At 58.7% G+C, this 26,528-nt stretch overlaps 1 protein-coding gene across 5 annotated transcripts; it reads left to right on the forward strand.

Moving 5' to 3' along the window:
• The first annotated feature begins 4,196 nt into the window (after positions 1 to 4,196).
• ZXDC (ZXD family zinc finger C) lies at positions 4,197 to 26,445 on the forward strand. 5 transcript variants are annotated; one of them, XM_025272337.3, is made up of 11 exons: positions 4,197 to 5,341; positions 7,569 to 7,721; positions 7,807 to 7,885; positions 8,664 to 8,794; positions 15,311 to 15,481; positions 18,938 to 19,584; positions 20,423 to 20,485; positions 20,999 to 21,083; positions 24,541 to 24,665; positions 25,181 to 25,282; positions 26,219 to 26,445. In XM_025272337.3, exons 1-11 carry the CDS (start codon positions 4,330 to 4,332, stop codon positions 26,303 to 26,305), a joined length of 2,655 nt encoding a protein of 884 aa, XP_025128122.3. In that variant the 5' UTR covers positions 4,197 to 4,329; the 3' UTR covers positions 26,306 to 26,445. The 5 variants fall into 5 exon arrangements, with proteins under 5 accessions (XP_025128122.3, XP_044790077.2, XP_044790078.2 ...); XM_044934142.2 differs by lacking the exons at positions 25,181 to 25,282; positions 26,219 to 26,445 and having other exon boundaries at positions 24,541 to 25,180; XM_044934143.2 differs by lacking the exons at positions 20,423 to 20,485; positions 25,181 to 25,282; positions 26,219 to 26,445 and having other exon boundaries at positions 24,541 to 25,180.
• Positions 26,446 to 26,528: the final 83 nt, after the last annotated feature.

Genomic DNA, 26,528 nt, shown 5'->3' on the forward strand with positions numbered 1-26,528 from the left:
CTGCCAGAATCTCAGATGTGATGCCTGGAAGCACAGCAGTATTGCTGTGACCATGAGGGGATCACTGAATGCGTGGAGGCTTGTAGAAAGGCAGAGGTGCCTGGGCTCCTGGAAGCCTGGGTGCTGCTGAGCCAGTCCTGGGCACTTCTCCTCTCCTTGGTCCTCACCTGCTCAAGCCATCCTTGCAGGCTTCTGTTGCACATGGCGAGCGTGGGGTCCAGATGTGGAGGAGGCTCCACTCTGTCACCATGGGCTTTCCAGAGGGGTCCCCTCTCCTAGAGTCTGGGGCCAGAGTCCTGGGGTTGAAGATTTTTTTGGCCCCCCCCTTAAAGTTTTTTGACTCTGTCACCAATTTTTAGAAATTGGGAAATTTCACTTAAAAAAACAAACCCAGGTTTTGAGTTACTTGAAGTCAGGAGAGTAAGTGATACTTGATACAAGTGTGCTTGAAGGTCACCCTGTTGTGTGTATCTGCACAAACATTCCCTGTTTCTCGGGGGAGACAAATGTGTGTTCAGTTTGAAGACCAGGACCTCCCGTCATCCTTTCTGCCCAGCACCCTGAGTCCTTCAGGACGGCCAGGGCCCGGCCAGCCTCAGGGCAGGGTCTCAGGAGGCTTGTGGCCATGTTTGAGGGCTCCAGACCCTCCCTGGGCTCCCACCGAGCCCACCAGTGAGCATGCCCCCCCCACCCCCTCGTCTCTGCTGCCAGCAGGGAGAAGGGATGGCTGCCACCACCACCGGGCCCAGGAGGGCGGCGGAGCAGCCGACCACAGACTCGGTAGCCGTGGAGGTGCCAAAGAAAGCGTGCCACCCCCACCGGCTCTGCAGTGACTGAGTCCCTAGCCACTGACCTTCAGCACACCCGCAGCTTTCAGGGCGAAGGTCAGGACGCGTCTCTCCGGGCTCCGGGAGAACTGGCGCCGCAGGCCCTCGGTAGTCAGATATTTCCAGAGAAGTTGTTTATGGACCCGGGTTCTGGCCTCTTACCGCAGTTAGGAAAGCACTAAAAGCCACTAGCTTAGGTTCCACTCTCCACAACCTGCATCCGTCTCCTGCCAGCCTTCTGTAAGAAGGCAGGGGAGCGTCGTTCACTCAGCAATGTGTTCATCGAAACGATGAAGATAGGAACCAGTTGGTTCTGGTGGGGGTAGGCCTGGCTGCCTTGAGAACTGCGGAAGCCTCAGGGCCCTCCCTGGTGGCCTGTGCTCCCTGCCACCTAAGACTGCCCGGGACAGACTTTCCCTGCCAGCCAGCCCAGGCCAGGGCAGGAGGGCTCCACGCTGTTGCCCTGGGCTTTCCAGAGGGGACCCCTATCCTGGGTCTGGGGCCAGACTTGACTTGGGGTTGCGTTTTATTTGCCCCCCATACCTTTAAAATTTGACTCTGTCACCAATTTTTAGTTATTGGGAAATTCCACTTTTAAAAAAAATCCAGATTTTGAGTTACTTAAAAGTTGAGTTTAGGTGACAGCGTGCGCTCACCACCCCTGCTCAGTCATCACCTGGAGGGCCCTGGGGCCTGGGCTTGTTTTATCCAACTTGCCACAGTCCCCACCAGCCTCTGGGGCTAACCAGGGTGCGCGAGCGGTAAAGAAGCTGCCTGCCCGTGCAGGAGCCAGAAGAGACATGGGTTCAATATCTGGGTCGGGAAGATCCCCTGGAAGAGGAAATGGCAACCCACTCCAGTTCTCTTGCTTCGAGAATTCCATGGACAGAGGTGCCTGGTGGGCTACAGTCCACGGGGTCGCAAAGAGTCGAACATGACTTAGCGACTTAGCTCACACACATGCCACCAGTCTCTGTGGTCCAGCAGGGGCAAGGCCAAGTGTGTCTGTTGTTTATTCCTGGACAGGAGCTTTCTATTTCTTACTGGTGAGCAGGCCACCTCATGACCGGAGGGATGAACTTCCAGTGTTCCACTTCAACCTCCAGGGAGGGGAGGGGGGCTGCCAGTATTTCACTTGGCACAGGATCCTCAATGTTTATCCACGTTGTCCCGTGTGTCAGCATTTCCTTCTTTTTTAATAGTGAATAATCTGTTGAATCCATAATCACACTTTCTTGAGTTGGCCAAAAAGTCCACCCATTCTGGACATTTCATACAAATGGAATCACACAATATGTGGTTTTCGGGGTCTGGCTTCTTTCCCTTGGTGTGTTTTCAGCGTTCATCTGTGTGGTAGCATGCATCAGTACTTCATCCCTTTTTAAGGCCAAATAATATTCCTTTGTATGGATAGGCCATATCTTGTTTACCCCTTTGTCTGTTCATGAACACTTAGCTGTTTCCATTTTTTAAACTGTATCAGTATGCTACTGTGAACATTCACATACAAGTTTTGGGATGGGTTTTGGATGGGTGTGTATGGGTTTTTGGATGGGTTTTCATTTGTCTTGGATATATGCCTGGGAATGGAATTGCAAGGCTATAAGGAAATTCTTCCCAGGTGGTGCTAGTGGTAAAAAACCTGCCTGCCAAAGCAGGAGATGTAAGAGATATGGGATCAAGTCCAGGGTCGGGAAGATCCCCTGGAGGAGAGCATGGCAACCACTCTAGTATTCTTGACTGGAGAATTTTCATGGGCAGAGGAGCCTGGCAGGCTGTGGTCCATAGGGTTGCAAAGAGTCAGACAGTACTGAAGTGAGTTGGCACGCAAGGAAATTCTGTCTTTAACTTTTTGAGGAACTGCCAACCTTTTTTTACACAGTGACGTTCTCTCCAGAAATATAGGAGGGTTCCAATTTTTCCACACCCTCACCAACACTTTTTCTCTGTTTAAAAAATTGTAACTATCCTAGAAGGTGCGAAGTGGTATCTCATTGTGGTTCTGAGTTGCATTTCCCTGATGACTAATGAAATTGAGCTTCTTTTCATGGGCGTATTGGCTAGTTCTTATTTGCAAAAATGTTTATTTAGATCCTGTGTGTATTTTTAAATTGGGTCGTCTTTGTGATTGATTTAGTTTTTAAAAATATGTTCTGGATAGTAGATCCCCACCAGATACACGATTTGCAAATTTCCTCCCATATTATGGGTTATCTTTTCACTTTTTTGTTCCAGTTCTTGACTCAAGTTTTTTAATTTTCACGAAGCCCAGTTTGCTTCTTTGTGCTTTTGTTTTCACATCTGAGAAGCCATTCCCTCATCCAAGGTCAGAGAGATCTTCAGTTATGCTTTCTTCTAGCCATTTTATAGTTACAGCTCTTAGGTTAGACCTGGGATCCACTTTGAGTTCCTTTTTGTGTCTGGTACACAGGCAGAGGTCCAAACCCTCTCTGCTGTGTGTGACTATTCAGCAATCCCTGCATTATTTATTGAAAAGACTGTTGCCTTTATTGAGTGGTCTTGGAGCAATTTATTTTTGGCACAAACATAGATATATATGTAGCTTCAGTTCAGTTCAGTCGCTCAGTTGTGTCTGACTCTTTGCGACCCCATGGACTGCAGCACGGCAGGCCTCCCTGTCCTTCACCAACTCCCAGAGCTTACTCAAACTCATGTCCATCGAGTCAGTGATGCCATCCAACCATCTCATCCTCTGTTGTCCCCTTCTCCTCCAGCCTTCAATCTTTCCCAGCATCAGGGTCTTTTCCAATGAGTCAGTTCTTCGCATCAGGTGGCTAAAGTATTGGAGTTTCAGCTTCAGCATCAGTCCTTGCAATGGATATTCAGGACTGATCTCCTTTAGAATGGACTGGCTGGATCTCCTTGCAGTCCAAGGGACTCTCAAGAGTCTTCTCCAGCACCACAGTTCAAAACCATATGTAGGTGTGTTTCCTATTCTTTTCAATATTGTTGACGTACTTTTGGGAGGGCTGCACCTTGGGGTTTGGGGGGATCTAAGTTCCCTGACCAGCTGTGGAAACGAGTCCTAATCGCAGGAACTCCAGAAGTCCCTTATTCTTAAGGTGATTTTAATAATAAAGCGGTCACCAACGCAACCCACGTTGGCGGAGCCTCCAGTGCTGGCCTCGGGGGTGAGCTGTGGAGGGCTCCCCAGAGTCTCCGTCCTCAGGGGCCACACAGGAAAAGGGACGAAGAACACCAGGGCGCCGTGGACACAGACCCTGCGTGGATCCCGCAGGAGCGGGGGGCGGTGGGGCGGTGGCGGGACGTCCGGCGAGGGAAGCAAGGGCCGGCAGGACCGCTCGGGGAGGCGGCGAGGCGGCCGCGGGGTCATCGGCCTACGCGCCGGGTTGGACGACGAGCCAAGCGGCAGGCTCGCCCTCAGCTAGTGGCCGCCGGACGGCTCCGCCCCTCCAGGCAGGCTCCGCCCCGTGTGACGTCACGCTCCCGGCGGGCCCTGGGCACCGCCCGCCGGCCGCGCATGCGCGCCTGGGACGCTCCGCCGCGCGCTTGGGCGCTGACCAGCCTGCGTCGCGCACGGCGTCGCGCACGGCGGCCAGCCTGCGTCGCGCTCGGCGGGTGTGCGTGCGGGGCGGTGCTTCCGGCGAGGCGGTGGCTGGACGCGCCGCGGCCCAAGATGGACGAGTCGGCGCTGCTTGCCGCCGCGGGCCCGGACGCGCTCGGGCCCCAACTCGGCGGTGTCCTCGGCCGGCCCCGCAGAGCCCCGGGCCCCGCGCGCCACCGCTTGCTGCTGCTGAGGGAGCCCGAGGGCGGCGCGCGGGGCTCGCGCTGCGGGGAGGCCGGACCGCCGGCCGCCGCCGGCGGCGACTCTCTCGTGGTGCTGCTGGACGTGGCGCGCGGCGCGGCCGCGGCCCCGGGGCGGCGGGAGCCGGAGCCCGAGCCCCGCGCCGCCTCGAGCCCGGCCGGCCGCCCCGCGCAGGCCCCCGGCGCCGCGCCCCTCGGGGGCCCCGGGGCCGCTGGCCCCCAAGACCTGCTGGTGCGCCTGGAGCGCGGCGTCCTCGCGCTGGCCGCGCCGTCGCAGGGCCCGCCCCCCGGCCAAGAGGCCGGCAGCCCGGCCGAGGCCCGCCGCGCGCCCGCCGGCCCCGGCTACCGATGCCCGGAGCCGCAGTGCGCGCTCGCCTTCGCCAAGAAGCACCAGCTGCAGGTGCACCTGCTGACGCACGGCAGCGGCCAGGGCCGGCGGCCCTTCAAGTGTCCGCTGGACGGCTGCGGCTGGGCCTTCACCACGTCCTACAAGCTCAAGCGGCACCTGCAGTCGCACGACAAGCTGCGGCCGTTCGGCTGCCCGGTGGGCGGCTGCGGCAAGAAGTTCACCACCGTGTACAACCTCAAGGCGCACATGAAGGCGCACGAGCAGGAGAGCCTGTTCAAGTGCGAGGTGTGCGCCGAGCGCTTCCCCACGCACGCCAAGCTCAGCTCGCACCAGCGCAGCCACTTCGAGCCCGAGAGGCCCTACAAGTGCGACTTTCCCGGTGAGCGGCGCGGGCGGGGCGCGGTGTCTCCTCTCCTTCAGACCCGGGGTCGCGGCGGCTCCCGGACCCCGGCGTGGCCGCGAAATAGCTCGGGGAATCTCGGAGCCCTCCCCCGGGTGCGGGTGCGTCCGATGAGCGAGACCACAAGGCGTCTTCCCACCGACAGAGCCGGAGGCAGGTCTGGTCACTGGGAAACGCTCAGTCCGGCTTGCGGGCGCGCACCCCGGGCTGCAGGAACGCTGGGCCGCCCTGCAGCCGGGCGAGACTTTAGGGCGCCCCAGGGGATTATCGCCCGGCGCGGCGCATCCGCTTTTTATGCCGTTAAAACTTTTGTTTGGTTTGGACTTCATTGTTGTGTGAAGTTCTGAAACTCGTCTTCATCTTCAGATGGAGAGTCCCGGCGAGGTGGGTCCGGTGGGTGAGTGTCCGTGGACTCTCCGCCCGGATAGGCGGCTCCAGCAGTGGAGGGCGTGTGCCGGCGAAGGAGGGGCTGGGGGGCTGGGGCCTGCTGCGGAGCCAAGGCAGGGAATGTGGGCAGGTGGGAGGCTTCTGGAGGGCCTTCCTTAAAAGAGAAGCTGGAGTGTGCGCCCGGCAAGTGGTTGATGTGTTGTGGACCGGGAGTGCGCTCTGCATAGTGTCCAGGTTACGGAAGTGTACTGGAATGAGGGATTTTGAAAGGGCGGAAGAAATGTCAGATGTTAGGGAATTCTCTCTGATCTTCCTCTGTGCCCTGGCGGGTCCTGTGCACCCCGTCTCCGTGGAGAGCCTGGGTGGAGGGCACTCTCTCTGTTCCACACTCGGCACCTGAGGGCGGCTTACAGGCTGCTCTAGTGAAAAGCTCAGAGGGCGTCCATCTGAGCACAGTGCTAGCAGGATCAGGGATCCACCTGCTTTGGGCACGGGGTCACCCCGGGGGTTTTGAGGTGAATGATCTGTGGGTTGTCTGTCCCGGGTGGGCGGAAGGAGGAGTGGAGTGTTCCAGACCGCAGGGGCCTGAGGGTTGACCCAGGTGGAGGCTGTGGGTCACTGAGCGGCTCCAGCTGGGGAGGATTGAGACGCTGGGTCCTGCGGCTTCTCTGTCGGTCGGGGGAGGGTGTGTCTTGCTGAGGCAGACTTCCAACTTTGCTTGTTTAGATGTGTCTACCTGACCGAGGGGGAGCCCAAAGTGAGGATTGGCCAGGGCCGCTGGGAAGGGACAGATGGGTACGTGAGGAGGGGTGGGGGCCGTTTGGGGAGATTAGCGTTTCCCTGCTCATTATCACTGCAGAGAGGAGGGGCGACAGGCTCTGTGCCCATGGCGGCCCCGGGAGGGCTTGAGAGGGGCCATAGCGCCCACTGCTCACAGACATCTTGCAGACTCGTGGGTCCTACCCGGTGTGAGCACTGACCTTTTCTGTCGAAGGAGAGCTGGTTGTTTAGTAGCTAAGTCGTGTCCAGCTCTGCTTCTCCATGGACAGCCTACTTTTTCCACCAGGCTCCTCTGTCCATGGGATTTCCCAGGCAGGAATACTGGAATGGGTTGCCATTTCCTTCTCCAGGGGATCTTCCTGATCCCGGGATCAAGTCTGGGTCTCCTGCACTGCAGGTGGATTCTTTACCAGGGAGCCACCAGGGAAGGAGCTGATGGCTTCTAGCTCTCCCCAGTGGAGAGCTTAGTGATGTTTGAAGTCCCGTGGGTCAGCCCGGTTGAAGATGCAGATGGGAAAAGGCCATGTAAGCGCAGATGAGCCCGGTGACTCGTGACAGAGCAGGAAACCCCAAGGAGACAGGCCAGGGGGAGGAGGAGCTCACGGCAGGGGTCGGTCTGCCTCCGGGAGGGTGTGCCCAGGGATGGGGGGTTGTGCCTGATTCCGCAGGTGGGGGAACCTCAGGTGTTACTGCGGTGGCTGGCAGCCCTTTCAGGCTCAGCCCGACCACACAGAATCTGGTTCCTTAGTGTCTGGTTCATCTTGTTGGCTTTACGGGTCGTTGAGTTCCCGCCACGCCTGGAGGGTCTGTCGTGCTGAGCTGGGAGCTGATGGGTGCATCGGAGGACGATCGGGTGGCCACGTGGGGCAGGTGGCCTGTGAACTGCCCCGCACCGCCCCGACTTCAGCCTCCAGGGAGGCCCTCGAGTCGTCCTCCTCCTGTGTGCCCCGGTGCCAGCGGTGCCCGGGGGGTGACCGGGTTAGCTCTGTAACGTGCCTTCTGTCCCGCCAGTGAGCAGGCTCTGTGTTTCTCTGTTCAGGCTGCGAGAAGACATTCATCACCGTGAGTGCTCTGTTTTCCCACAACCGGGCCCACTTCCGGGAGCAAGAACTCTTTTCCTGCTCCTTTCCCGGATGCAGCAAACAGTACGACAAAGCCTGTCGCCTGAAGATCCACCTGAGAAGCCACACAGGTAACGAGCCCGGGACGTCCGGCCCCCGCCCGCCATCTGCGCAGTTCCCGGTTGTGATCACGAGGTGTGGTTTTCCTTTCCTAAGGTGAAAGACCTTTTATCTGCGACTCTGACAGTTGTGGCTGGACCTTCACCAGCATGTCTAAGCTCTTGAGGCACAAGAGGTAACCTTTACATTTGGGTTGAATTCTTCGTCTTGAAAAAGAGTGAGTTATTGGTTAGTAGCAGGAGCCTGTGGATGGGATAATCTGTGGATTTCTTTAAGTTATGAAAAACAAGGGTGGATAACTTGGAAAATTCAGAAAGTTTATAAGAAGAAAAACACACAGAATCCGATCACTTAAAGTTAGTTTTTTCTGTGTGTACTTGTTTTTAAATTTAGTTAGTATGCTTAACATTCAGCTTGATTTTTAGAAAAGATAAGGTTATGGACTAAGCCTTCCTCGTGCCATCATCACTTCCGTGCTTGTGGTGACCCCTTGAGGGACTGGGCCTTGTGCAGGTGACCCTTGGCGCTTGGCCTTTGTCCCGCGTCCGGCCTCTCAGCAGCTCTGACGCTGAAGCGCTTGTCCTGTTTTTCCTGGGGACCCAGAGAGCTGGGAGGTTCTGTCCTTGCACAGCGGGGGCTGAGGGCATCTACACGGAGAAAGACCGTGTGCATGTCAGGCGAGGTCCCCTGCCGCAGGGACAGCCTGTGTGGTAGCGGGTGACTGAATGGGGGAGGCGGCTGCTCCTTCCTGCGTGGAAGCTCTGAGTCTGACTGTGATCGGCTCCGTCAGGCAGGAGGGCTTCTGCCCATGAGGGTTAGGCACCAAATCCAGGCTCTTCTGAGATGTGTCGTTTTCCCCTGTGACGCGGAGAGCGCGTGGGTGGGTGCGTCTTGCAGAGCTGTGGCCGCAGCAGTGACGTGCGTGGTCACCCTCGCTGCCGTCTGTCCCGCAGGAAGCATGACGATGACCGCCGCTTCCCCTGCCCCGTCGAGGGCTGTGGCAAGTCGTTCACCCGGGCTGAGCACCTGAAGGGCCACAGCGTCACCCACCTGGGCACCAAGCCCTTCGCCTGTCCCGTAGAAGGTGGGTGTGAGCAGCCCCACGGCTGCCTGGCGCTGCGGGTGGAAGCGTCTGAGGTGCCAAGTGGGCCGGGGCGTGGGGTGTGGTCTTAGCCGGGGGCGTGCGTCTTGGGAGCAGAGTGCTAGCAAGCAGGTGCGGAGTCGGACCGCTGGACCTGGGGCCTGGGGCTGTGGCTCTGCCGAGTCCCCGCCGGCCGAGTCCCCGCTGGCTTGACGCTTGTGAGGATTTGGCGTCATACTGTGGGGAAAGTGCTGTTCAAAGGAGACACTGCAGACCCACCTGAAGCCGGTGGTCTAACCAGACACAGACCTGCGTCTCCGCAGGGCTGCAGTCGGGGGGCAGGCCACAGGCGCACAGCCAGCGTGTGGGGTGCTGGGGACATGACGGCAGTCACCCAGACTGTGCTGGGGTGGGCCGGGGAGGGGTTGGAGACAGAAGTGCCGGTGGCGGGCTGAAGACGGCCTGGGCCTGGCAGGGCTTCTCCTGGTGCAAGTGTGTGCGGCCCCCTGGGAAGGTGGGCGGGAGCTGGGGTCCGCAGGGAAGTTTGTCGCGGGAGGGTCGTTGCTGCCTTTCCCTTGGGCAGGGTAGCTTGGTAGAAGCGTGAGGACTGTGGGAATGTCTTTGTGAAGAGGTGACGCGCGTCTCGGTAGACCGCTACACTCAGGAAGAGGTGGTCGTTGACACACGTGGACACGCGCGCGTGCTGCTGGGCATCACGGAAACCCGGGCAAAAGTGAGATCCTTTGGGCTGGCCAAAAGTTTCCTTCAGCTTTTAAGTAAAAATAAAAGACACATTTCTCACATTCACCAAGAACCCTATTGAGTTCCTCACCATTTTGTTCAGCTACCCTGTGCATTTCTCAGCTGGCACCATAATTCCATCTTCCCCAGACTTTTTCCCCCCACGTAGCATTCTTTATTTCAAGGTCTCGTAGCCCAGTAAGAACACGGTTGCTGGCATTTACAGCGTTTGGGGAAGCCCTTGTATTCTCCTCCAGCCATACTCTCTGGTTTATTTGCAGCAAGAACATCAAAACAAATGCAGCTGGACAGTTCTTTCCATTTTGTTTAAAAACTGGAGCAACCCGTTTTCCCACATTCTACAGTAGCCTCATTCCATCCAAACACCAAACAGAAGAGTTCTCAGCGCGTCTTCATTCAGGTTCTGCACGCGCTCAGTCTTCCACTGGGTCCAAGGGGCGGTGGGTCATTGGAAAGCCGCTCGTGTCAGCAACTCTTGTGAATCAGAATTACATTCTTGAGATGTGGTCCCATCAGCAGGCCAGCATTTCCTTGTGCCCCCTGTTCTTTCTTCTTTAACTTTTCATTTTATCTTGGAGGCCACTTCATTAGTCCTTAGCAGCGTTGTGAGGGTTTCGGGTATATGACGAAGGGTCCGGACGCGCACACACACGCGTGTCCCTTCTCCCCCAGCCCCCCCAGGTGGCCCTGTGACCCTGAGCGGAGCCCCGTGTGTTGTGCGGTGGGGCCTTGTTGCTCACGTGTGTGAAACACGCAGCGTGTGTGCAGGGCTCTCCGTCCTGCCCCGGCACGCATAAGCTCGTTCTCCAAGCTTTTGAGTTTGTTTCTGGTCTGTGAGTGAGCGAGTTTGTACCGTTACTTTTTCAGACCCCACATATGAGGGGGTCACGTGATATTTCTCCTTCCCTTCCTTCACTCGGCAGGAGACTCTGGGTCCTCCACGCTGCTGCACGTGGCATCGCTTCATCGTGTTGAGTGGCCGCGTAGTAGCCCACGATGGGCATGTCCCACGTCTCCTTTGTCCACTCCTCTGTCGATGGACAGCTCACCCCCACGTCCTGGCTCTTGCAGGCAGCGCTGCAGTGAACACTGCGGTGTGTGTGCCCCTTTGGATCGTGTTTTTCTCCGGACACGTGCCCGAGCGGGCTGCAGGGTCGTGTGGTGGCTGTGTGTCTAGTTGTTTAAGGGCCTCCACACTTGCAGAGCGGCCGCACCGTTTACATCCCGCCAGCAGTGCCGGAGGTTCCGTTCCCGCCACGTCCTCACCTGCATTTACTGTTTGTGGATTTGATTGGCTGTGTGCCTGTGCGGGGCCTCTGTTGCCGTGCGGGCTTTCCCTAGTGCGGCGAGCAGGGCTGCCCATCGCTGCGGGGGCAGCGGCTTCTCTCGCTGTGGCGCGTGGCCTTCAGTGGCTGCAGCTCCTGGGTGCTGGAGCACAGGCTCCGTAGTCGTGGCACATGTGTGGCCTTAGTCGCTCTAAGACGGGCGGGATCTTCCCAGGCCAGCGACTGACGTTGCCTCTCCTGCGCTGACAGGCGGCTTCCTCACCACTGAGCCGTCAGGGAAGCCCTGTGTGTGGACTTCGTGATGACGGCCCTTCTGAGTGGTGTGAAGTGGTCCCTCCCTGTGGTTTTGGCTTGCATTTCTCTGATAATTGGCGACATTGAGCACCTTTTCATGTGCCTCTTGGCCGTCTGTATGTCGTCCTTGGAGACATGTCCACTTGGGTCTTCTGTCCATTTTCTGGTTGGGTTCTCTGTTTTGATGATGCTAAGCCTCGAGAGCTGTTTATAAATTTTGGAGACTGATCCCATGTCAGTTACATTATTTGAAAATATTTTCTCCCTTTCTGTGGGTTGTCTTTTTGTTTTATGGTTTCCTCTGTTATGCAGTAACTTTCGAGTTTAATTAGGTCCCTTTTTTTTTCAATTTTTGTTTTTATTTCCATTATTCTGAGAGATGGATTGAAAAAGATACTGGCACAATCCATCTCAGAGGATGTTCTCTGTTTTTCTCTGCTGCTGCTGCTAAGTCGCTTCAGTTGTGTCCGACTCTGTGCGACCCCATAGACAGCAGCCCACCAGGCTCCCCCGTCCCTGGGATTCTCCAGGCAAGAACACTGGAGTGGGTTGCCATTTCCTTCTCCAATGCATGAAAGTGAAAAGTGAAAGGGAAGTCACTCATTCACGTCCGACCCTTAGTGACCCCATGGACTGTAGCCTACCAGGCTCCTCCGTCCATGGGACGTACCAGGCAAGAGTACTGGAGTGGGGTGCTGTTTTCCTCTAGGAGTTGTATAGTGTCTAGTCTCACATTTAGGTCTTTAATCCATGTGGAACTTATCTTTGTGCGTGGTGTTAAAGAATGATCTAATTTTTTTTTTTTTTTTTAGCATGTAGCTGTCCAGTTTTCCCAGCACCATTTGTTGAAGAGACTGTCTTTGCAACATTGTGTAGTCTTGTCTACTCTGTTGCTGATTAATTGCCTGTTTAGTGTGTGGGTTTATTTCTGGGCTCTATCCTGTTCGTTGATCTGTAGCCCGGACCATCCTGCTTTGATGCCTGTAGCTCTGCAGTGTGATCCGAACAAAGTCAAGGAGCTTGAGTCCTCCAGCTCTGTCTTTCTTTCTCAAGATTGTTTTGATGATTCAGGGTCCTTTGTGTCTTTGTACAAATTTAAAACTTTTTTTTGTTATAGCTCTGTGAAAACTCTTGTTGGTGATTTGATAGGGATTGCACTGAATCTGTGGACTGCCTTGGGCAGTATTTTGTCACTTTGACAGTATTGATTCTTCTGCTCCATGGATGTGGTACATCTGCTTGTATCTTACAGGCTTTGGAATACGCGTCTTTCGTCTCTTTAGGTAGGTTTGTTCCTGCGTAGTTTATTTTTTCTAGTATGGTAAATGGAACTGTTTCTTGAGTCTCCCTTTCTGGTCTCTCCATGTCAGTCTGTAGCAGGGTAGCAGGTCGCGGTGCATGACTTTTCTAAGCTGCGGCTTCGCCAGATCCCCAGGCGAGCTCAGGCAGCCTTATGCTGGCATCCTTAGGACCTTGTGTGTGTAGCGTCGTGTCCTCTGCAAACAGTGACAGTTTGCATTCTTCTTTTCCGGTTTTGAATTCCCTTTGCTTCTTTTTCTTCTGATGGCCCTAGCTCGTACTTGCAAAATTGTGGTGAATAAAAGTGGCAAGGGTGAACATCCTTGTCTTGTTCTGATCTTAGAGGAAATGCTCTCAGCTTTCCGCCATTGAGTGTGGTGTTGGTGTGTCGATGAAGTGATGGTGTGTATGCGGCCTGTATTATGCTGAGGCAAGTTCCTTCTGTGCCCACCTTCTGAAGTGTTTGTCATAAATGGATGTTGAGCTTGTCAGCAGCTCTTTCTGCATCATTGAGATAAGTGTGGTTCTGCTCTTCACTTGCGGGTTGGTGTGTCACACTGGTGGTGTGTGGGTCCTGAAATCCTTGCGTCACCGGGAAGGATCCCACTATCGTAGTGTATGACCCTTTTAATGTGTTGTTGGATTCCAGTTGCTCACTTTTTATCTTTTTGAGCAAAGAGTTCTTCCAGATGCCTTCTACAGTCTTCCAGGGAATTGAAATTTCTTCCACTGAGAGAGTTTTGTGCAGATCGAGTAAATGGAGCCCTGAAGGTGCGGTGTCTGGTCAGCAGGGACGGTGAGTCAGGACTTCCTGGCCGAGCTGTGACAGCTTTTGTCTGGTCATCGAAGAAGCGCACGGTCTCGGTTGTCCTGAGGGAAGAGCGTGTGTTTGCTGCTGCCGGCTCCGCACGCTTTCTCCTCGGGTGCTGCTTTCAGTGGGCCTTGTTGGGAGCAGTGCTCGTTGGAGTGAATCGTCTGGTTTTCTGGAAGAAGCCCGTAACAGAGGACTCCGTTCCAGTCCCACCACAGTCACGACACTGCCTTCTAGGGATGAAGACCAGCCTTGGCGTGGCGGGTGTTGGCTCGTATCCATGGCTTGCCCCATGACCTCCTCCGCTCCACTTTCTCATACAGCACACACTTGTCATGGCTTGTCGCATGTGCTTTAAAAGTGGAAAGTTTTCATTACGTTTCAGTAGAGAATCCCATGTAGAATATGGTCAGGAAGGTTTGTGTGTTTGTGTGAAGCCCAGCCTTCAAAGCAGTGACCGTGACCGAGGCGGCCCCGACGCCTCTCGCGCGCGGGGTAGGTGTTCTGAGTGTGTCTGCTGTCCCCACGTGGTGCACCGTTGGCTGTCTCAGTGTTTGAGTTTGGTTGCTTCATCTTCAGCCGATCTCCCAGCCGTGGCGCGCTGTCCGGCCAGGAATCCCCGCGTTTGGTCGTCACTGCGCCGTCTCCACACGCTGCACAAAGCTCCTTTTGTGTCTCAGTTGCATTTTTATTTTTCTTGAAATGACAAAGCACGGTATGCTGGAGTTGTTACTTCCCCTCCATGTTCAGTATTAGAGTGGCGACACAGAAATTCACGCATCTCGGCGCCTTTGTTGCTTTTATGCACCGCTTTGACACCTGTCACATTCAGTCCAACAAAACTGTTTGGATGAAGTCACAGACAGCGAAGCGCTACTATAGCCATCTTAGGGAGAAGGTCGAACAAACCCTTTGGCCACCCGACAGCTTGTTCTCTGTTGAATTCGTAAGTTTCTACAGCTGGAAGCTGCCTTCTGGCAGGAGCCGGGAGGACGTCCCTGCTGTGGTCAGGCCAGTCCTCAGGAGAGCGGTGTGACCGAAAGTGTGCTCAGCACCGCTGCCGTGTGGCCAGCCTCTGTGAGGGTCCTGGCTGGAGGGGTGGGAACCCAGCACGCTCACCCTGGGACCCCTGGGCCGAGGCCAGAGGGGTCTCTTCTATCTGTTGTGTTTCCCAAGTGCCCTGTCCTGGGTCTGACCTCAGGAAACGGGTTTGAAGTTTTGTTTGCAAATGACCTCAGTTCAGAACTCTTCTCAGAGGCAGCCGACCCTGGCTCCTGCGGCTGTGTCCTCGCTCCAGAGCCTCTTTCCCTGCAAGAACCCCTCCTGCCTCGAGCTGTCCTTCCTGACCCGGGACCCCCGTCCCATCCCTGCTTTATGGACAGACAGCACACGTGGGGCCATCAGGTCCCTCCCACCCCACTGCAGACCCTCGGCCTCAGGCCTTCGTGGCTCTGACAGGCCTGCCCCTCGTCACCTGGAATGTGACGTCTCTCCTGAGACCTGTTCCTGCCCCACAGGTGGACACCGCCCTCGGGCCCAGAGTGCTGGGCAGCCCAGCCCTGCCCACCTTGGTGGGCTGCCGTCCGCCTCAGCGAGGGCAGCTGGCCGCCTACCGCCATGCCGACCTCCAGTGCTGGGGCCTGGGCCGTGGCGGCTGGGCGATGGCCTCTGCGGGTTGCTGGTTCCCTGTGCCCCAGCACTGTCCATGCTGTGAGACCCTGGTGGGCATGGGCCGCCAGCCAGGCAGGCCCAGCTCCAGGCCCCTCCTCCTGGTTCCCGGCCGTCTGCCTGCCCCACCTGGCTTCTCAGTGGTGACACGGGAGGAGGTTGCTTCTGGGGTCAGTGGGGACGATCTGTAGCCTGGATGTCTCGGAGTCATGGGTTTTCCTCCGGTAGCAGCATAGCAGAGGTGGTCGGTGTGGCTCGGACGTGGAAGGCGGGAGATGTTGGCCCTGAGGCTGGGGGGCAGCTGCGTGTCACACCCGGGGCGCGTGAGGCCGTTGGGGTGTCTGGGCGCTGCCCGGGGCGGGGGCCCTGGTGCCTCACACGGCTGTCCTCTCTCCCCAGGGTGCTGCGCCAGGTTCTCAGCGCGGAGCAGCCTCTACATCCACGCCAAGAAGCACCTGCAGGACGTGGCTGCCCCAAAGAGCAGGTGTCCAGTGTCCAGCTGCGACCGGCTCTTCGCCTCCAAGCACAGCATGAAGGCCCATGTGCTCAGGCAGCACCGCCGGCCCCCAGGTGGGCCCCTGGCGGCCGCGGGCTTCCCCCGCCTGGCCTGGGCAGTGAGGGCCCTGAAGCGGGCCTTGACCTCGCCCTCTGTGCCAAGCTGCCCCTCCAGCCCCTCCTGTCCGGCCCTGCCCGGGACAGCCGTGGGGACAGAACAGACCGTTCCTGGATGAGCACGGGGGCAGAGTGCAAACCGTGGCGGGTCCCGCGGGGACCCTGCACGTGGCCCTGGCCGTCCTGCCTTCTGGGCGCTGAGCAGCCTGCCTTTCCGACCGTGAGCCCAGGCCCCCAGGCGTGGCGTGCAGGGGCTAGGTACCGACAGTGGCCTCTCCCGCAGCCATCCCGCCGCCTGCTCCCCGGAGCCTGGTGGGTGTGGTGCTCCTGCAGCGCCTCGAGGGTGAAGTCCTGGCTGCAGGCACCCGGGCAGCTGCTGCTGGACTCCGTTCAGGGCTGCCTGCCCGCCTTGGGCATAGCCCCCGCCCTGCTCTGTGATCCTGGGACGGGAACTGGAACGCAGGGCACGTGTCAGGAAGGGGACTGGGAGTGTCCACGTCTGTGACATGACGTGGTCTCGTGTCGGGCGTGGACGTCCCGGGTCTGTTATGTGACGTGGTCTCATGTGAGGCATGGACGTCCCGGGTCTGTTACGTGACGTGGTCTCGTGTGAGGCGTGGATGTCCCGGGTCTGTTACATGACGTGGTCTCGTGTGAGGCGTGGACGTCCCGGGTCTGTTACATGACGTGGTCTCGTGTCGGGCGTGGACGTCCCGGGTCTGTTATGTGACGTGGTCTCATGTGAGGCATGGACGTCCCGGGTCTGTTACGTGACGTGGTCTCGTGTGAGGCGTGGACATCCTGGGTCTGTTACGTGATGTGGTCTCGTGTGAGACATGGACGTCCGGGTCTGTTACGTGACGTGGTCTCGTGTGAGGCGTGGATGTCCCGGGTCTGTTACATGACGTGGTCTCGTGTGAGGCGTGGACGTCCCGGGTCTGTTACATGACGTGGTCTCGTGTTGGGCGTGGACGTCCCGGGTCTCTTATGTGACGTCATGTCAGGCGTGGACGTCCCGGGTCTGTGAGGTGACATGGTCTCGTGTCGGGCATGGATGTCCCGGGTCTGTTACGTGATGTGCTCTTGTGTGAGGCGTCAACATCCCAGTTCTGTTACATGACGTGGTCTCGTGTGAGGCATGGTCGTGCCAGGTCTGTTACCTGACGTGGTCTCGTTCGGGTGTGGACGTCCCGGGTCTGTTATGTGACATGGTCTTGTGTGAGGTGTGGACGTCCCGGGTCTGAGGTGACGTGGTCTCGTGTGAGGCGTGAACGTCCTGGTCTGTTACGTGATGTGGTCTCGTTCGGGCGTGGACATCCCGGGTCTCTTACGTGACGTCATGTCAGGCGTGGATGTCCCGGGTCTGTGAGGTGATGTGGTCTCGTGTCGGGTAGGTGAGGGAGTCTGTTGTTAGCAGGCAGGGATTCACAGCTCGACGTGACTGTAGGTGCTGGAGAGTGTGTGTCTGTCGTGGAGGAACCCAGCCTGGCCCTGGAGGGGTTGGGTCCCCTCACGGTGGTCCTGAGTGGGGTCACACTGCGTGGAGGTGAGGCAGGGCAGTGCTGGTGTGGAGGGAGCTGGTTGCCTTCATGTGGGCGGTGTTAATGTTTGTGTACAGGTTGTGAATGTCTGGCTCTTGCATATGGTAGGTCTCCAGTAAACTTTTATGGAATTAACAAAATGCTAAATAGGAAATTTATGAGCAGGTTGGTGTTTCTTGATGTTTGCCTGGATTCAGTTCAGTTCAGTCGCTCAGTCGTGTCCGACTCTTTACGACTCCATGGACTGCAGCCCACCAGGCCTCCCTGTCCATCGCCAACTCCCAGAGTCCACCCAAACTCATGTTCATCGAGTCAGTGATGCTATCCAACCATCTCATCCTCTGTCGTCCCCTTCTCCTCCCGCCTTCAATCTTTCCCAGCAGCAGGGTCTTTTCTAATGAGTCAGCTCTTTGCATCAGGTGGCCAAAGTATCAGAGTTTCAGCTTCAACATCAGACCTTCCAATGAACACCCAGGACTGATCTCCTTTAGGATGGACTGATTGGATCTCCTTGCAGTCCAAGGGTCTCTCAAGGGTCTTCTCCAACACCATAGTTTATCAATTCTTCAGCGCTCAGCTTTCTTTATAGTCCAACTCTCACATCCATACATGACCACTGGAAAAACCATATTATCATTCTTGATATTTTCATAGGGAGCTGAATCAGCAAGGTTGTCTGGGAAACTGGAAAGTTTTGAGAAAGAGGCGTGCTTCCGTTTTTACTATCTTCAGAGAGGCCCTGCCATCTCTCCAGAATGTTCCCTGGTGCTAGGTGATCGTCAAGGCCCCGATGGGCCGGCCCAGCGTCTGAGCTCCGTAGCAGCACAGCCGCGGGCAGAGGCTCTCTGCGTGGCTGTCCTCGTTTGCTCGGGGACGGCATCTGGCAGCTTTCCTCCCTGGGTCCCCAGTGGAGCCTTGTTGCTGCTCTGCCGCGGCGTCCACAGGGCGGTGTGAGCTTGGGGCTCGCTCCGGGTTGGGGGTGCTGGCGCTGCAAGAGAGGCCTGTCGCGGTCCCGCTGGCTCCTCTGCCGATTCTCCTGCTCCTGCCTCCCTGGTGGCTCGGCGCCTGGCGAGCGCTCACCAGGATTTGGAATGGTGGGTGTTCTTGTGTCTGAACTCCAGCATGAACGTTCAGCGACGTCGTTTGACGTCGGCATCGTCCCTTCTCCCAAGGGTGACCTCGTGGCTGGCGTTCCTTCACCGAGAGCAGGTGCCCGAGTGCTGGGCGCAGGCCCCGCTGTCGCCACGGGAGGCCGCTTGGGGGCTGGGCCTGGCCTGCCGCAGGGTGGGGCGTCCGGGAACTGGGCGGCTCTCCAAGCCTGTTGGGAGCCCCTCGGTCCAGAGGGCCGGGGCCTGGGCTCAGTGCACGGGGCCTACCGTGTGTCTCTGCAGGCCGGCCGGCCAGCTGGTCCCCACCGTCCTCCTCGTCCTCCCCCTCAAGCTCGGGAGAGGCAGAGACCAGGCTGAGAGGTGGCCTGACGCGGCTGAACCCAGAAGGGTCCCCGAGCCGCGGGGTCAGCGCGGCCTGAGGTCGGTGGTTCGTGCTCTGTGAGGGGCTTGGTCTCCATGGGCTCCACGGGGCCATGCGAGTGAAGGGTGTGAAGCCTGAAAGACTCGGGGTGAAACCTTCTCTTACTGTTACTTGGGGAGCGTCAGTGGCCAGGGGAAGACCCAGGGGCTCGAGGCTCTGAGCCCCTACGCGGGGCACCCGTGTGTCCCCCGCGGCTCCTTCCTGCGGAGCATGGCACCTTTGGGGGTTGGCAGGGGCTGCGGGGGGGCATCCGTGTCCCCTCAATGTGTTCTGTCCACATCTTAAGCGCAGACAGCCCTCCCATCTCTGGTCACCACGGTCACCAGTGTTCCTTCCTTTTCAGACCTCTTCCCTCCGCTGGGGGCTCCGAGCACGCTGATGCCCGGCGGTGACCCTGGCAGCCCTGGGCAGGGCGAGTTCAGCCACGTGGACCTTGCGGTCCTCTTCTCCGACCCGCCGGCCGACGGCAGTGCCGCCCCTGGGGCCCCCGACGCGGCGCTGGGCGCTGGGATCCTGACCGTCGACCTGACTCCTGCAGGCACCTCTCTTGGAGGGGACCTCCCTGCTGGTCAGGCTTCCTTTGGGCCGATGGACCCGCTGGTTTTGGTGGCCCACAGCGACGTCCCGCGTGGCCCGGACAGCCCCCTCGTCCTTGGGACGGCAGCCGTGGGTTTCCAGCAGGGCAGCCTCGCCACGGACGACATGGCAGCCATGGGCACAGGGGCCCTGGGCTGTCTGGTGGCCGTGCCCGTGAAGAACTTGGATCAGGACCCCCAGGCTCTGACCCCGGGTGGCCCCCGGGAAGCCAGCAGCACTCTGGAGCCGCTGGTGCCCATCAAGGTGGAGCCAGACTCGCCCCCCCGCGCCCAGCCCGGCTGGCAGCAGGAGCCGGGCGAAGGGGCGTCGCAGCCTGCAGAGTCCAGCCCCGCAGAGCAGTGCAGTCCTCGGAGAGACACCGGGCTCGCGGCAGGGACCGGCGGCTTCTACCTGGTACGAGGCGCCCTGGGGTCACTGGCTCCTAGCTCGGCTCCTACCCCGCCGTGTGGTGTCCTGGATTGACCGTCTACTGCAGACGCTTCCTAGGGGCCTGCGAGAGCATGGAGCCCCGGCTACAAGTCTGGAAACCTGAATTCCCGTCTCGAATCTGGAACGGACTAGTGTTTATGACCTTGAGCAAATCACTTAACTTGTCCGAGCCTTCAGTTCTCAGTTATTTCTGAAATGAGGGGCTTCGACACGATTTCTAAGGTCTTTTCGAGTGCTGTGGTTTTGGTGATAATGTGTCTTTTCCTGAGAAAAGCTGGGATGTTCGTAAGGTTGACATGTCCTGGTGTTTGAGCGTATCACATAATGGCAGGTCCTCAGACGGACTCCTGACTGAGAGGAATTGCGACATCAACGGTGTCTAAAGATTCATGGACGTGAAGACCAGGAAAAATTACCAGTTAGAACTGACGAGAAAAGGAGAGTGGTCTGGGAGCTGTCTCGGGAGGGTCATGGCGCTTCCCCGCTTGTGAGGCCTGACGCTGGCGTGCTGTAACGGCGCTCACGCCAGTTACGACTTCACTGCAGCTCACGGTGACTTAAGCAGAGTCTCGGGACGGTCTGTTTCCTCAGCCTCGGGTGGGAGCAGTCACGTAGGTTTCTCTGTGGTGCAGGTTAAAATCGATAGTGATGTTTATGTTCAAAAAGTTAAATCTTACTTGGCCACGATTTAACGAAGAGCTAATCTGTGGAGTCAGCGTCCACCGTGAGGGACGCAGAGATGGCCAAGGCCCAGGGCCAGCGGCGCGTGAGGCTGACCCGACCCTGTCCGTTCTCTCGCTAGCTGTGTGACTGGGGTCGGCCCGGCGTCTGGGAGCCCGGAAGGCACACGGAGAGGGGCCTGCAGGTAGGCCCGAGCCCCCCGGGGATGAGGGTCGGCCATGTCCTCACGGGGCTCCCAGGCCCGCGCCCGCGGACCGGGCCCCTCACGGCGCTCGCAGCCCCGTGCCCACAGACCGGGCGCTTGTGGAAGTCCCGCCCTCCCTGGTGCACCAGCCACTTCGCCGGCTGAGGCCCCGTGTAGCCCCGGCCCTGGGCGGGTGGAGGGCTGTGCTGAGGCTGTGGGGCGGTGGTCGGGTCCTGGTCACCAGGACTTGGGCTCTGTTTCAGGCAGCAGAGGGGTCTTCAGCTCACGACAGGCTGGTTTCCCTGTGAGGTGTTTCATACGTTTTAGACTCCGGAGCAATAAGCATTGCTTCTCCAGATCAGAGGCATGTCGCAGCTGCAACTCGGCGCCCCCGTTGCCCGACGTGGTGTTCGGTCTCTGACCATGAAACGGACCCTGCGCTCAGTTGCCCCCTGTTTGGGCAACTTTGGGCTGTTTGGGTCTCGACTGATGACGCTTTTTTTTTGGATTCAGGAAGGTGGAGGCTCAGCGAGAACTGATTCCCAGTCCGTCCAGCGAGCCAAGGAGAAGAGGCAGAGAGGCGCCGGGAGCCATGCGGGTGAGGCTGCGTGTGCTGGGCCTGGGCGGCGTGGGGACCCCGGGCGGGGCACTTCCGGTTTTAAGACGTCAGCCGCTTTGTGGAGTTTCTAAAACACGCCGAGTGGACTGCACGGTCCATGCTGGTTTGCGAACTCGTCCGTCTGTCCGGGGCAGCTGCACTTGGTGTATTGTGAGGCTGATACTGGCCTCCTCAGAAAGCAGCACGTAAGATATTTAACTACAGCTTATTTCAAAAGCATCAAGAGGAGTGTAGGGTCCGCGTACAGTCGTCCGTCTGTCTCTCCTTAGAATGATGATGACGTGCTCTTTCTTTCCTGTTGGCTTTCTTCACGGAAACACTGCCCCGTGGTGCCTGCGTGTGGTTGGTGTTCACGGGGGACGAGGCCCCTGGTGCTCGAGCCCCGGGGTGGCGGGGGCTGCAGGTGGGGGCACAGACGGGGTGGGCCCGTGCAGACAGAGCTGCCGGGGCGGCGTCTGTAGAGCGGTTTTCTTTCTTTGTTGTTTTTGTTAATACTTTAGCGTTATCTTTTTAGAAGTCAGGACACTTAGAAACACACCAGACGGGGTCATCACTTGGTTAGACGTTACCAGTTTGCTTTTCTTTCGAGTTGGCGTCTAGCACGTGTCCAGTTTTCAGTCATAAGCGCCGTGAACGTTTGTGTGCTTCTGTTTGCTCGTGTCGCCCGGGGAGGCTTTGTGTCTCGGGCCTCCCACATGCGGCACCCCTTCCCTCGACCTGGTCCCTCCCCGTGTGTGTGTGTGCGCATGCACGCACTTGCTGCAGAGTTGGGACAGTGTGTCCGCAGGCCGGCGGGCCTGTCAACGTGCAGGTCCCTGTACCGCATGTCTCCAGTCACCGGACTGGAGGCTGTGCCCTGGCGAGTTGGGCCTGGGGGCTCCATCCGGCCCCCGAGGCCTGGGCTGTGGGCCTGCCACTTCCTCAGGGCTGCAGAAGACGCTGACGTGCCCGCACTCACTTTTGGCTAGAAGACTTCTGCTCACTCAGGCAGGGCAGCAGAAATGTCCTGAATCTACCCGTGTTCAGGACAAGGAGCCTGCCGGCTTGCCTGTGCCCTCCAGGGGTGGTCGGGTGTATTTACCTGCTCAGTGATTCAAGCACTGTATTGGCTTTCCAGACGGAGCCTGCCAAGTGTCCAGGCTTCCCATATGAGGCCGGGGGGGAGCGTCTCCTTGAGTGTGAAGGCTCCCACCCCTACCCCCACCCCCAGCTCGAGGCCCGAGACAGCCAGCAGGAGGAGGAGCGTAAGTACATGCCCACTGTCCCTTTTCCAGAGCCCTGGGCCAGCCGTGCGTTTCCCCGGAGCTTTGATTTTGGTGGAACTGCAGGCATGTAGAAATGCTTCCCTGTGCTTTGTCCCCAGCCATGGTGCCTGACACGTCACCTCGCCTCCCCCGTGTGGACCTGTCCTGGGATCATGCATGTCTACACGGCTCGGGAAGGGCCGGGCCGTGGTCCACTGATGGCTTGGATGTTCTCTGCCTGGGAGAGGGGCCCCTGGGTGAGAAGGGAGAAGGGGGTCCCCCGGGTGAGAGAGGAGAAAGGGGCCCCAGGTGAGGGAGAGAAGGGGGCCCCCGGGTGAGAGAGGGAAAGGGGGCCCAGCCGAGCGCCCTCCGTGCCGGCGGCAGTGGCTCCTCTGGCGGTGACTGTGGCGTCTGCGGGACGCAGGCCCTCGTGCGGGCTGAAGGCGCACTGAAAGGAGGGTTTGTGTGGCTTCGCTTAGTTAAGTGTGTGCTGACCTGGCAGGCCGAGCTCACCGGGCTTGAGCTTGTGAACACACAGGGACGTGCTAGTCGCTCACTAACACTGGGTGGTTTTTGAACCCTGTGGACCCGTCCGTCACCAAGCGTGAAACAGGCACTCAGTCACGACGTCTAGAAGAACCAAGGGGGTTTATTTCTGATCCGTGCGCGGGTTTTCCCTTTATTCCCGCGTTTAGGCGGCACGTGTGCACACAGCTGTGCGTGGAGGCGGAGCGTGGCTCCCAGCTGGGCTCTGAGGCGGCGCGGCTCGCGCGTGTCAGCGTCAAGGAGGGCGCTCAGACTCCCTGCGTCTTTATGATGTGACTTGGTGATGAGTAGGAGACACACGTCGTGTAAACCTTGCCTACTTTAAAAACGTTGGCCGTGCTGGGTCTTAGCTGTGGTGCACACGGGCTTCGCTGGGTCACACGGGGTCTTTGTTGTGCACACAGGCTTTGCTGCTCCACAGTGTATGGGATCTTAGTCCCCCGACTAAGGATTGAATCCCCACCCCCTGTACCGGAAGGCAGATTCTTAACAACCAGAGACATCCCCACATCTTGTCTGCTTTTAAAAGTAACTTCAAAAGATGCACTGTTTGGGGCCTGCCTCCATTCATTCCACAGTGGTTTCGTGACGGGCTTCCTTGATAGGCCTGGAAACGTGAGTTGGCATGCAGGTGCCCATTTGGATGTAAAGTGGAGTTAGACCCTCCATCAGCTTGTGTCTGACTGTACCACGTGGGCTTCGTCTAAAGCAAACGAGCTGAATGTGCAGCTGCAGAGTTGGGTTGAAGGTGTATTTAAAGCACGTGAGCTTTTTGTTAAAACATGGTTTCCACAAGTCTCCAAGCGCACGCCGACACGAGCTGCCTGGGAGCACGCCGGCAGTGCCCCCTCGCCGCGCCAGCGGGCTTCCCCTTTGCGTTTCGTAGTTGCCGTTTCACGCGTCTTCTCCTTGATGCTCTGCCCTGCTGATAACTGCAGTGCCCCTCAGCTGCAGATGAAGAACGTTCACTCCTAGAGAGTGCGCTCAAATAAACTTTAAAAATAAGTGGAATTCCCATTTATGGACACGTTTGTAGCAGGAAGTGTGCTGGGGTGATGGAAGACTTGCAGGCGTGCCAGGGACTCCCGAAAAATTCCAGCGGAGGCCAGAATGTGGACCCAGAGGCGGCACGGGGCCGGGGCGGGGCGTCTGCAGTCAGCCCCGCAGGCGTGGCCATGCCCGTGGGGAGGCTTGTCTTCTGTGCCCGCGTCCACCAGTTGCCCGGGCTCCTCGCCCTGGCACTCCCGGACCTGAGCGTGTCTGCCTGCCCCACCGTCCAGGGTCAGGGAGACTGGGCAGTGGAGCCAGGCGGGGCCGTGTTCCTGTCAGAGAAACCCTTTCTGGGGTTAGGAAATGCTTTCTGGTCAATGTTTTTTTAAGTGTATTGTTATAAAACCAAGACAGTGATGGTTTTTCTGAAAGAAGTTGGACCGAGAGAGCCGCTTAGCAGGTGTGAGGGTCGGGGGGTGGGGGAGGGGGAGGCAGCTTCCGTCCGTCCTCCTCCTGAGAGCTCTGTGCTCCACGTGTCAGGGACCCTGCGTGCCCCTGGCTGGTGGGTGTGCAGGGTGAGGCAGGGTCCGCCCCGGAGGGCGGAGGGCCCGAGCGCCGCGTGCGTGGAGGACACAGGAGGTCATTCTCTGTTTCAGGAGCCACTGGGGAGTCTGCACCAAGCCCGGGGGACGGCGACATCTGTGCCGGCCCAGGAGCCTGGCTGTGGGGCAGCCTCGCTGTGCCCGGCACCCTACCGTGTGTCCAGGTACAGCTGCTGCAGGTGAGAGCTCGCGTCACACAGACACAGAGAGACGGACACACGGACACACACCCAGAGAGACACAGACACCAGAGACACAGACACAAGACACACACACACACCCAGAGACACACACACACACAGAGACACAGACAGCACCCCCACACGCCCCTCCTGTCGCGCCCCGGTGTCGACACTTTCCCTGGTCAGGATCTGGGCTCCCGCATGTGGCGGGACGCGGTCACCTTCAGCCTTGCCTTCTGGGGCTGGCAGGGGATGGGGAGGGGAGAGGCGTCCACTCCAAGGACGCGCGGCTCTGACACCCGGCACGTCTTCGCTGGGCGCCTCTGTGTCCGTGGCTATGGGCCTCAGGGCTGAGCAGGGCTGTGGGAGCACGGAGGGCAGGCAGCTGACCCCCGGCCCCGGTCAGCGTGGACCTCGGGCCTCCCCGGAAGATGGGCTGGGCCGGCGCTGCCGCATCTGGGGGGTGGCCTCCTGGGGCCAGGGTCCCTGACATGGTGCTTTTCCTTCCGCAGGATGAACCCTCGGGGGATGGGGTCTCGCCTCTGGCACTCAGCCCGCAGCCTCCTGCCTTCCACCCCCTGCTTGCTGTTGACCTGCCCGTCTATGTCCTCCAGGTTCGGTGCCCCTGTTCTCTGGGTTGGTCGAGCCCCATGCAGCTTCGGCTCCCAGGCTCGTCCCTGAGGTGGACTCGCCCTGGGTCCCCTGGACAAGTGGCCAGGGTGTTTTCTGGAGAAGGGTGTGAGGGTTTGAGCAGTAAAGGCTGAGCCTGCAGCTCAGGTTCGTACGTCTTGGTGGGTGAGGTGGGGTTTCACGTATTCAAGTTCACGTGTTCAGGCCTGTGAGAGTTGGGCTGGCCGGGTTTCAGCCTGTGCAGAGACAGGCCCAGACAGGTTAAATGGGTTGCTGGAGTCAGGGGTTAAGCTGCGTGTGGGTGGCAGTGGATAATTCAGATTTGGAGGTAAGGGTGATCTCTGTACTCTATCAGATTTGAAACCCATATGTAAAAATCAGACATATGGTTTAATTTTACACATGTGTAAACCAAAAACGCAACTTTGGTTTTCTTAAATTCAACTTGGGCTGTGGTGTTAGAAGTGGACGTTGGATGGAGCTTGGAGGCCCCTGGTCGCAGCGTCCAGAAGGCCTCACAGCATCCCTCCTCCCGCGGGGCGGCCCTCGTCCTGGGCTCCTTCCTGGGGCGGCGGGGGGTGGGCGGTGATCGGTGTCCATGGCCGCCTGGAGCCCGGTGCCAGGGCGGCTCCCTGGAGGCGGCGGCCGGGGCCCGTCCCTGTGGGGCCGGCCAGGGCGGGGTCCCCCCTCTGAGGAGAATGGAGCCCGTCCATGCGGGGCTGGCCGGGGTAGGGAGTCCTCCTCTGAGGAGAATGGAGCCCGTCCACATGGGGCCGGCTGGGGTGGGGAGTCCCCTCTCTGAGGACTTTGTGGCGGGGATGGAGCTCAGCTCTCCTGTATGTTGGTGTAGAAGCCTCTCCTTGAAGTGACACGAGCTTAAACTGGGGGAGGGCGAGCTCACTGTTGTGCTTGCTTTGCAGGAGGTGCTGCCCGCGGGCGGAGGTGCCGCGGTGCCCGAGGACGTGCCGTGCTCGGGAGGCGCGGCTGGTGTGCACGCCTGGCCGTGACCCGCCCCGCTGGGCCGGGGGCGCCGCTGGGCGGCCAGGCCCGTTCTTCAGCGACGCCGGGGCAGTGTTGAGTGCTTGTGTTCCGCTCTGTCAGGGATGGTTGGGGCTGGGCCTCCCGCCCCGACTGCGAGAGCAGGTGCTGGTCTCACTGCTCCGCCGAGTGCAGCCCCTGAGGACGCGAGGGGCCCCCAGCCGACAGGCCGAGGACATGGGCAGCCCCCCA

The sequence above is a fragment of the Bubalus bubalis genome, chromosome 21 (genome assembly GCF_019923935.1).
Source record: "Bubalus bubalis isolate 160015118507 breed Murrah chromosome 21, NDDB_SH_1, whole genome shotgun sequence".
NCBI lineage: Eukaryota > Metazoa > Chordata > Mammalia > Artiodactyla > Bovidae > Bubalus > Bubalus bubalis.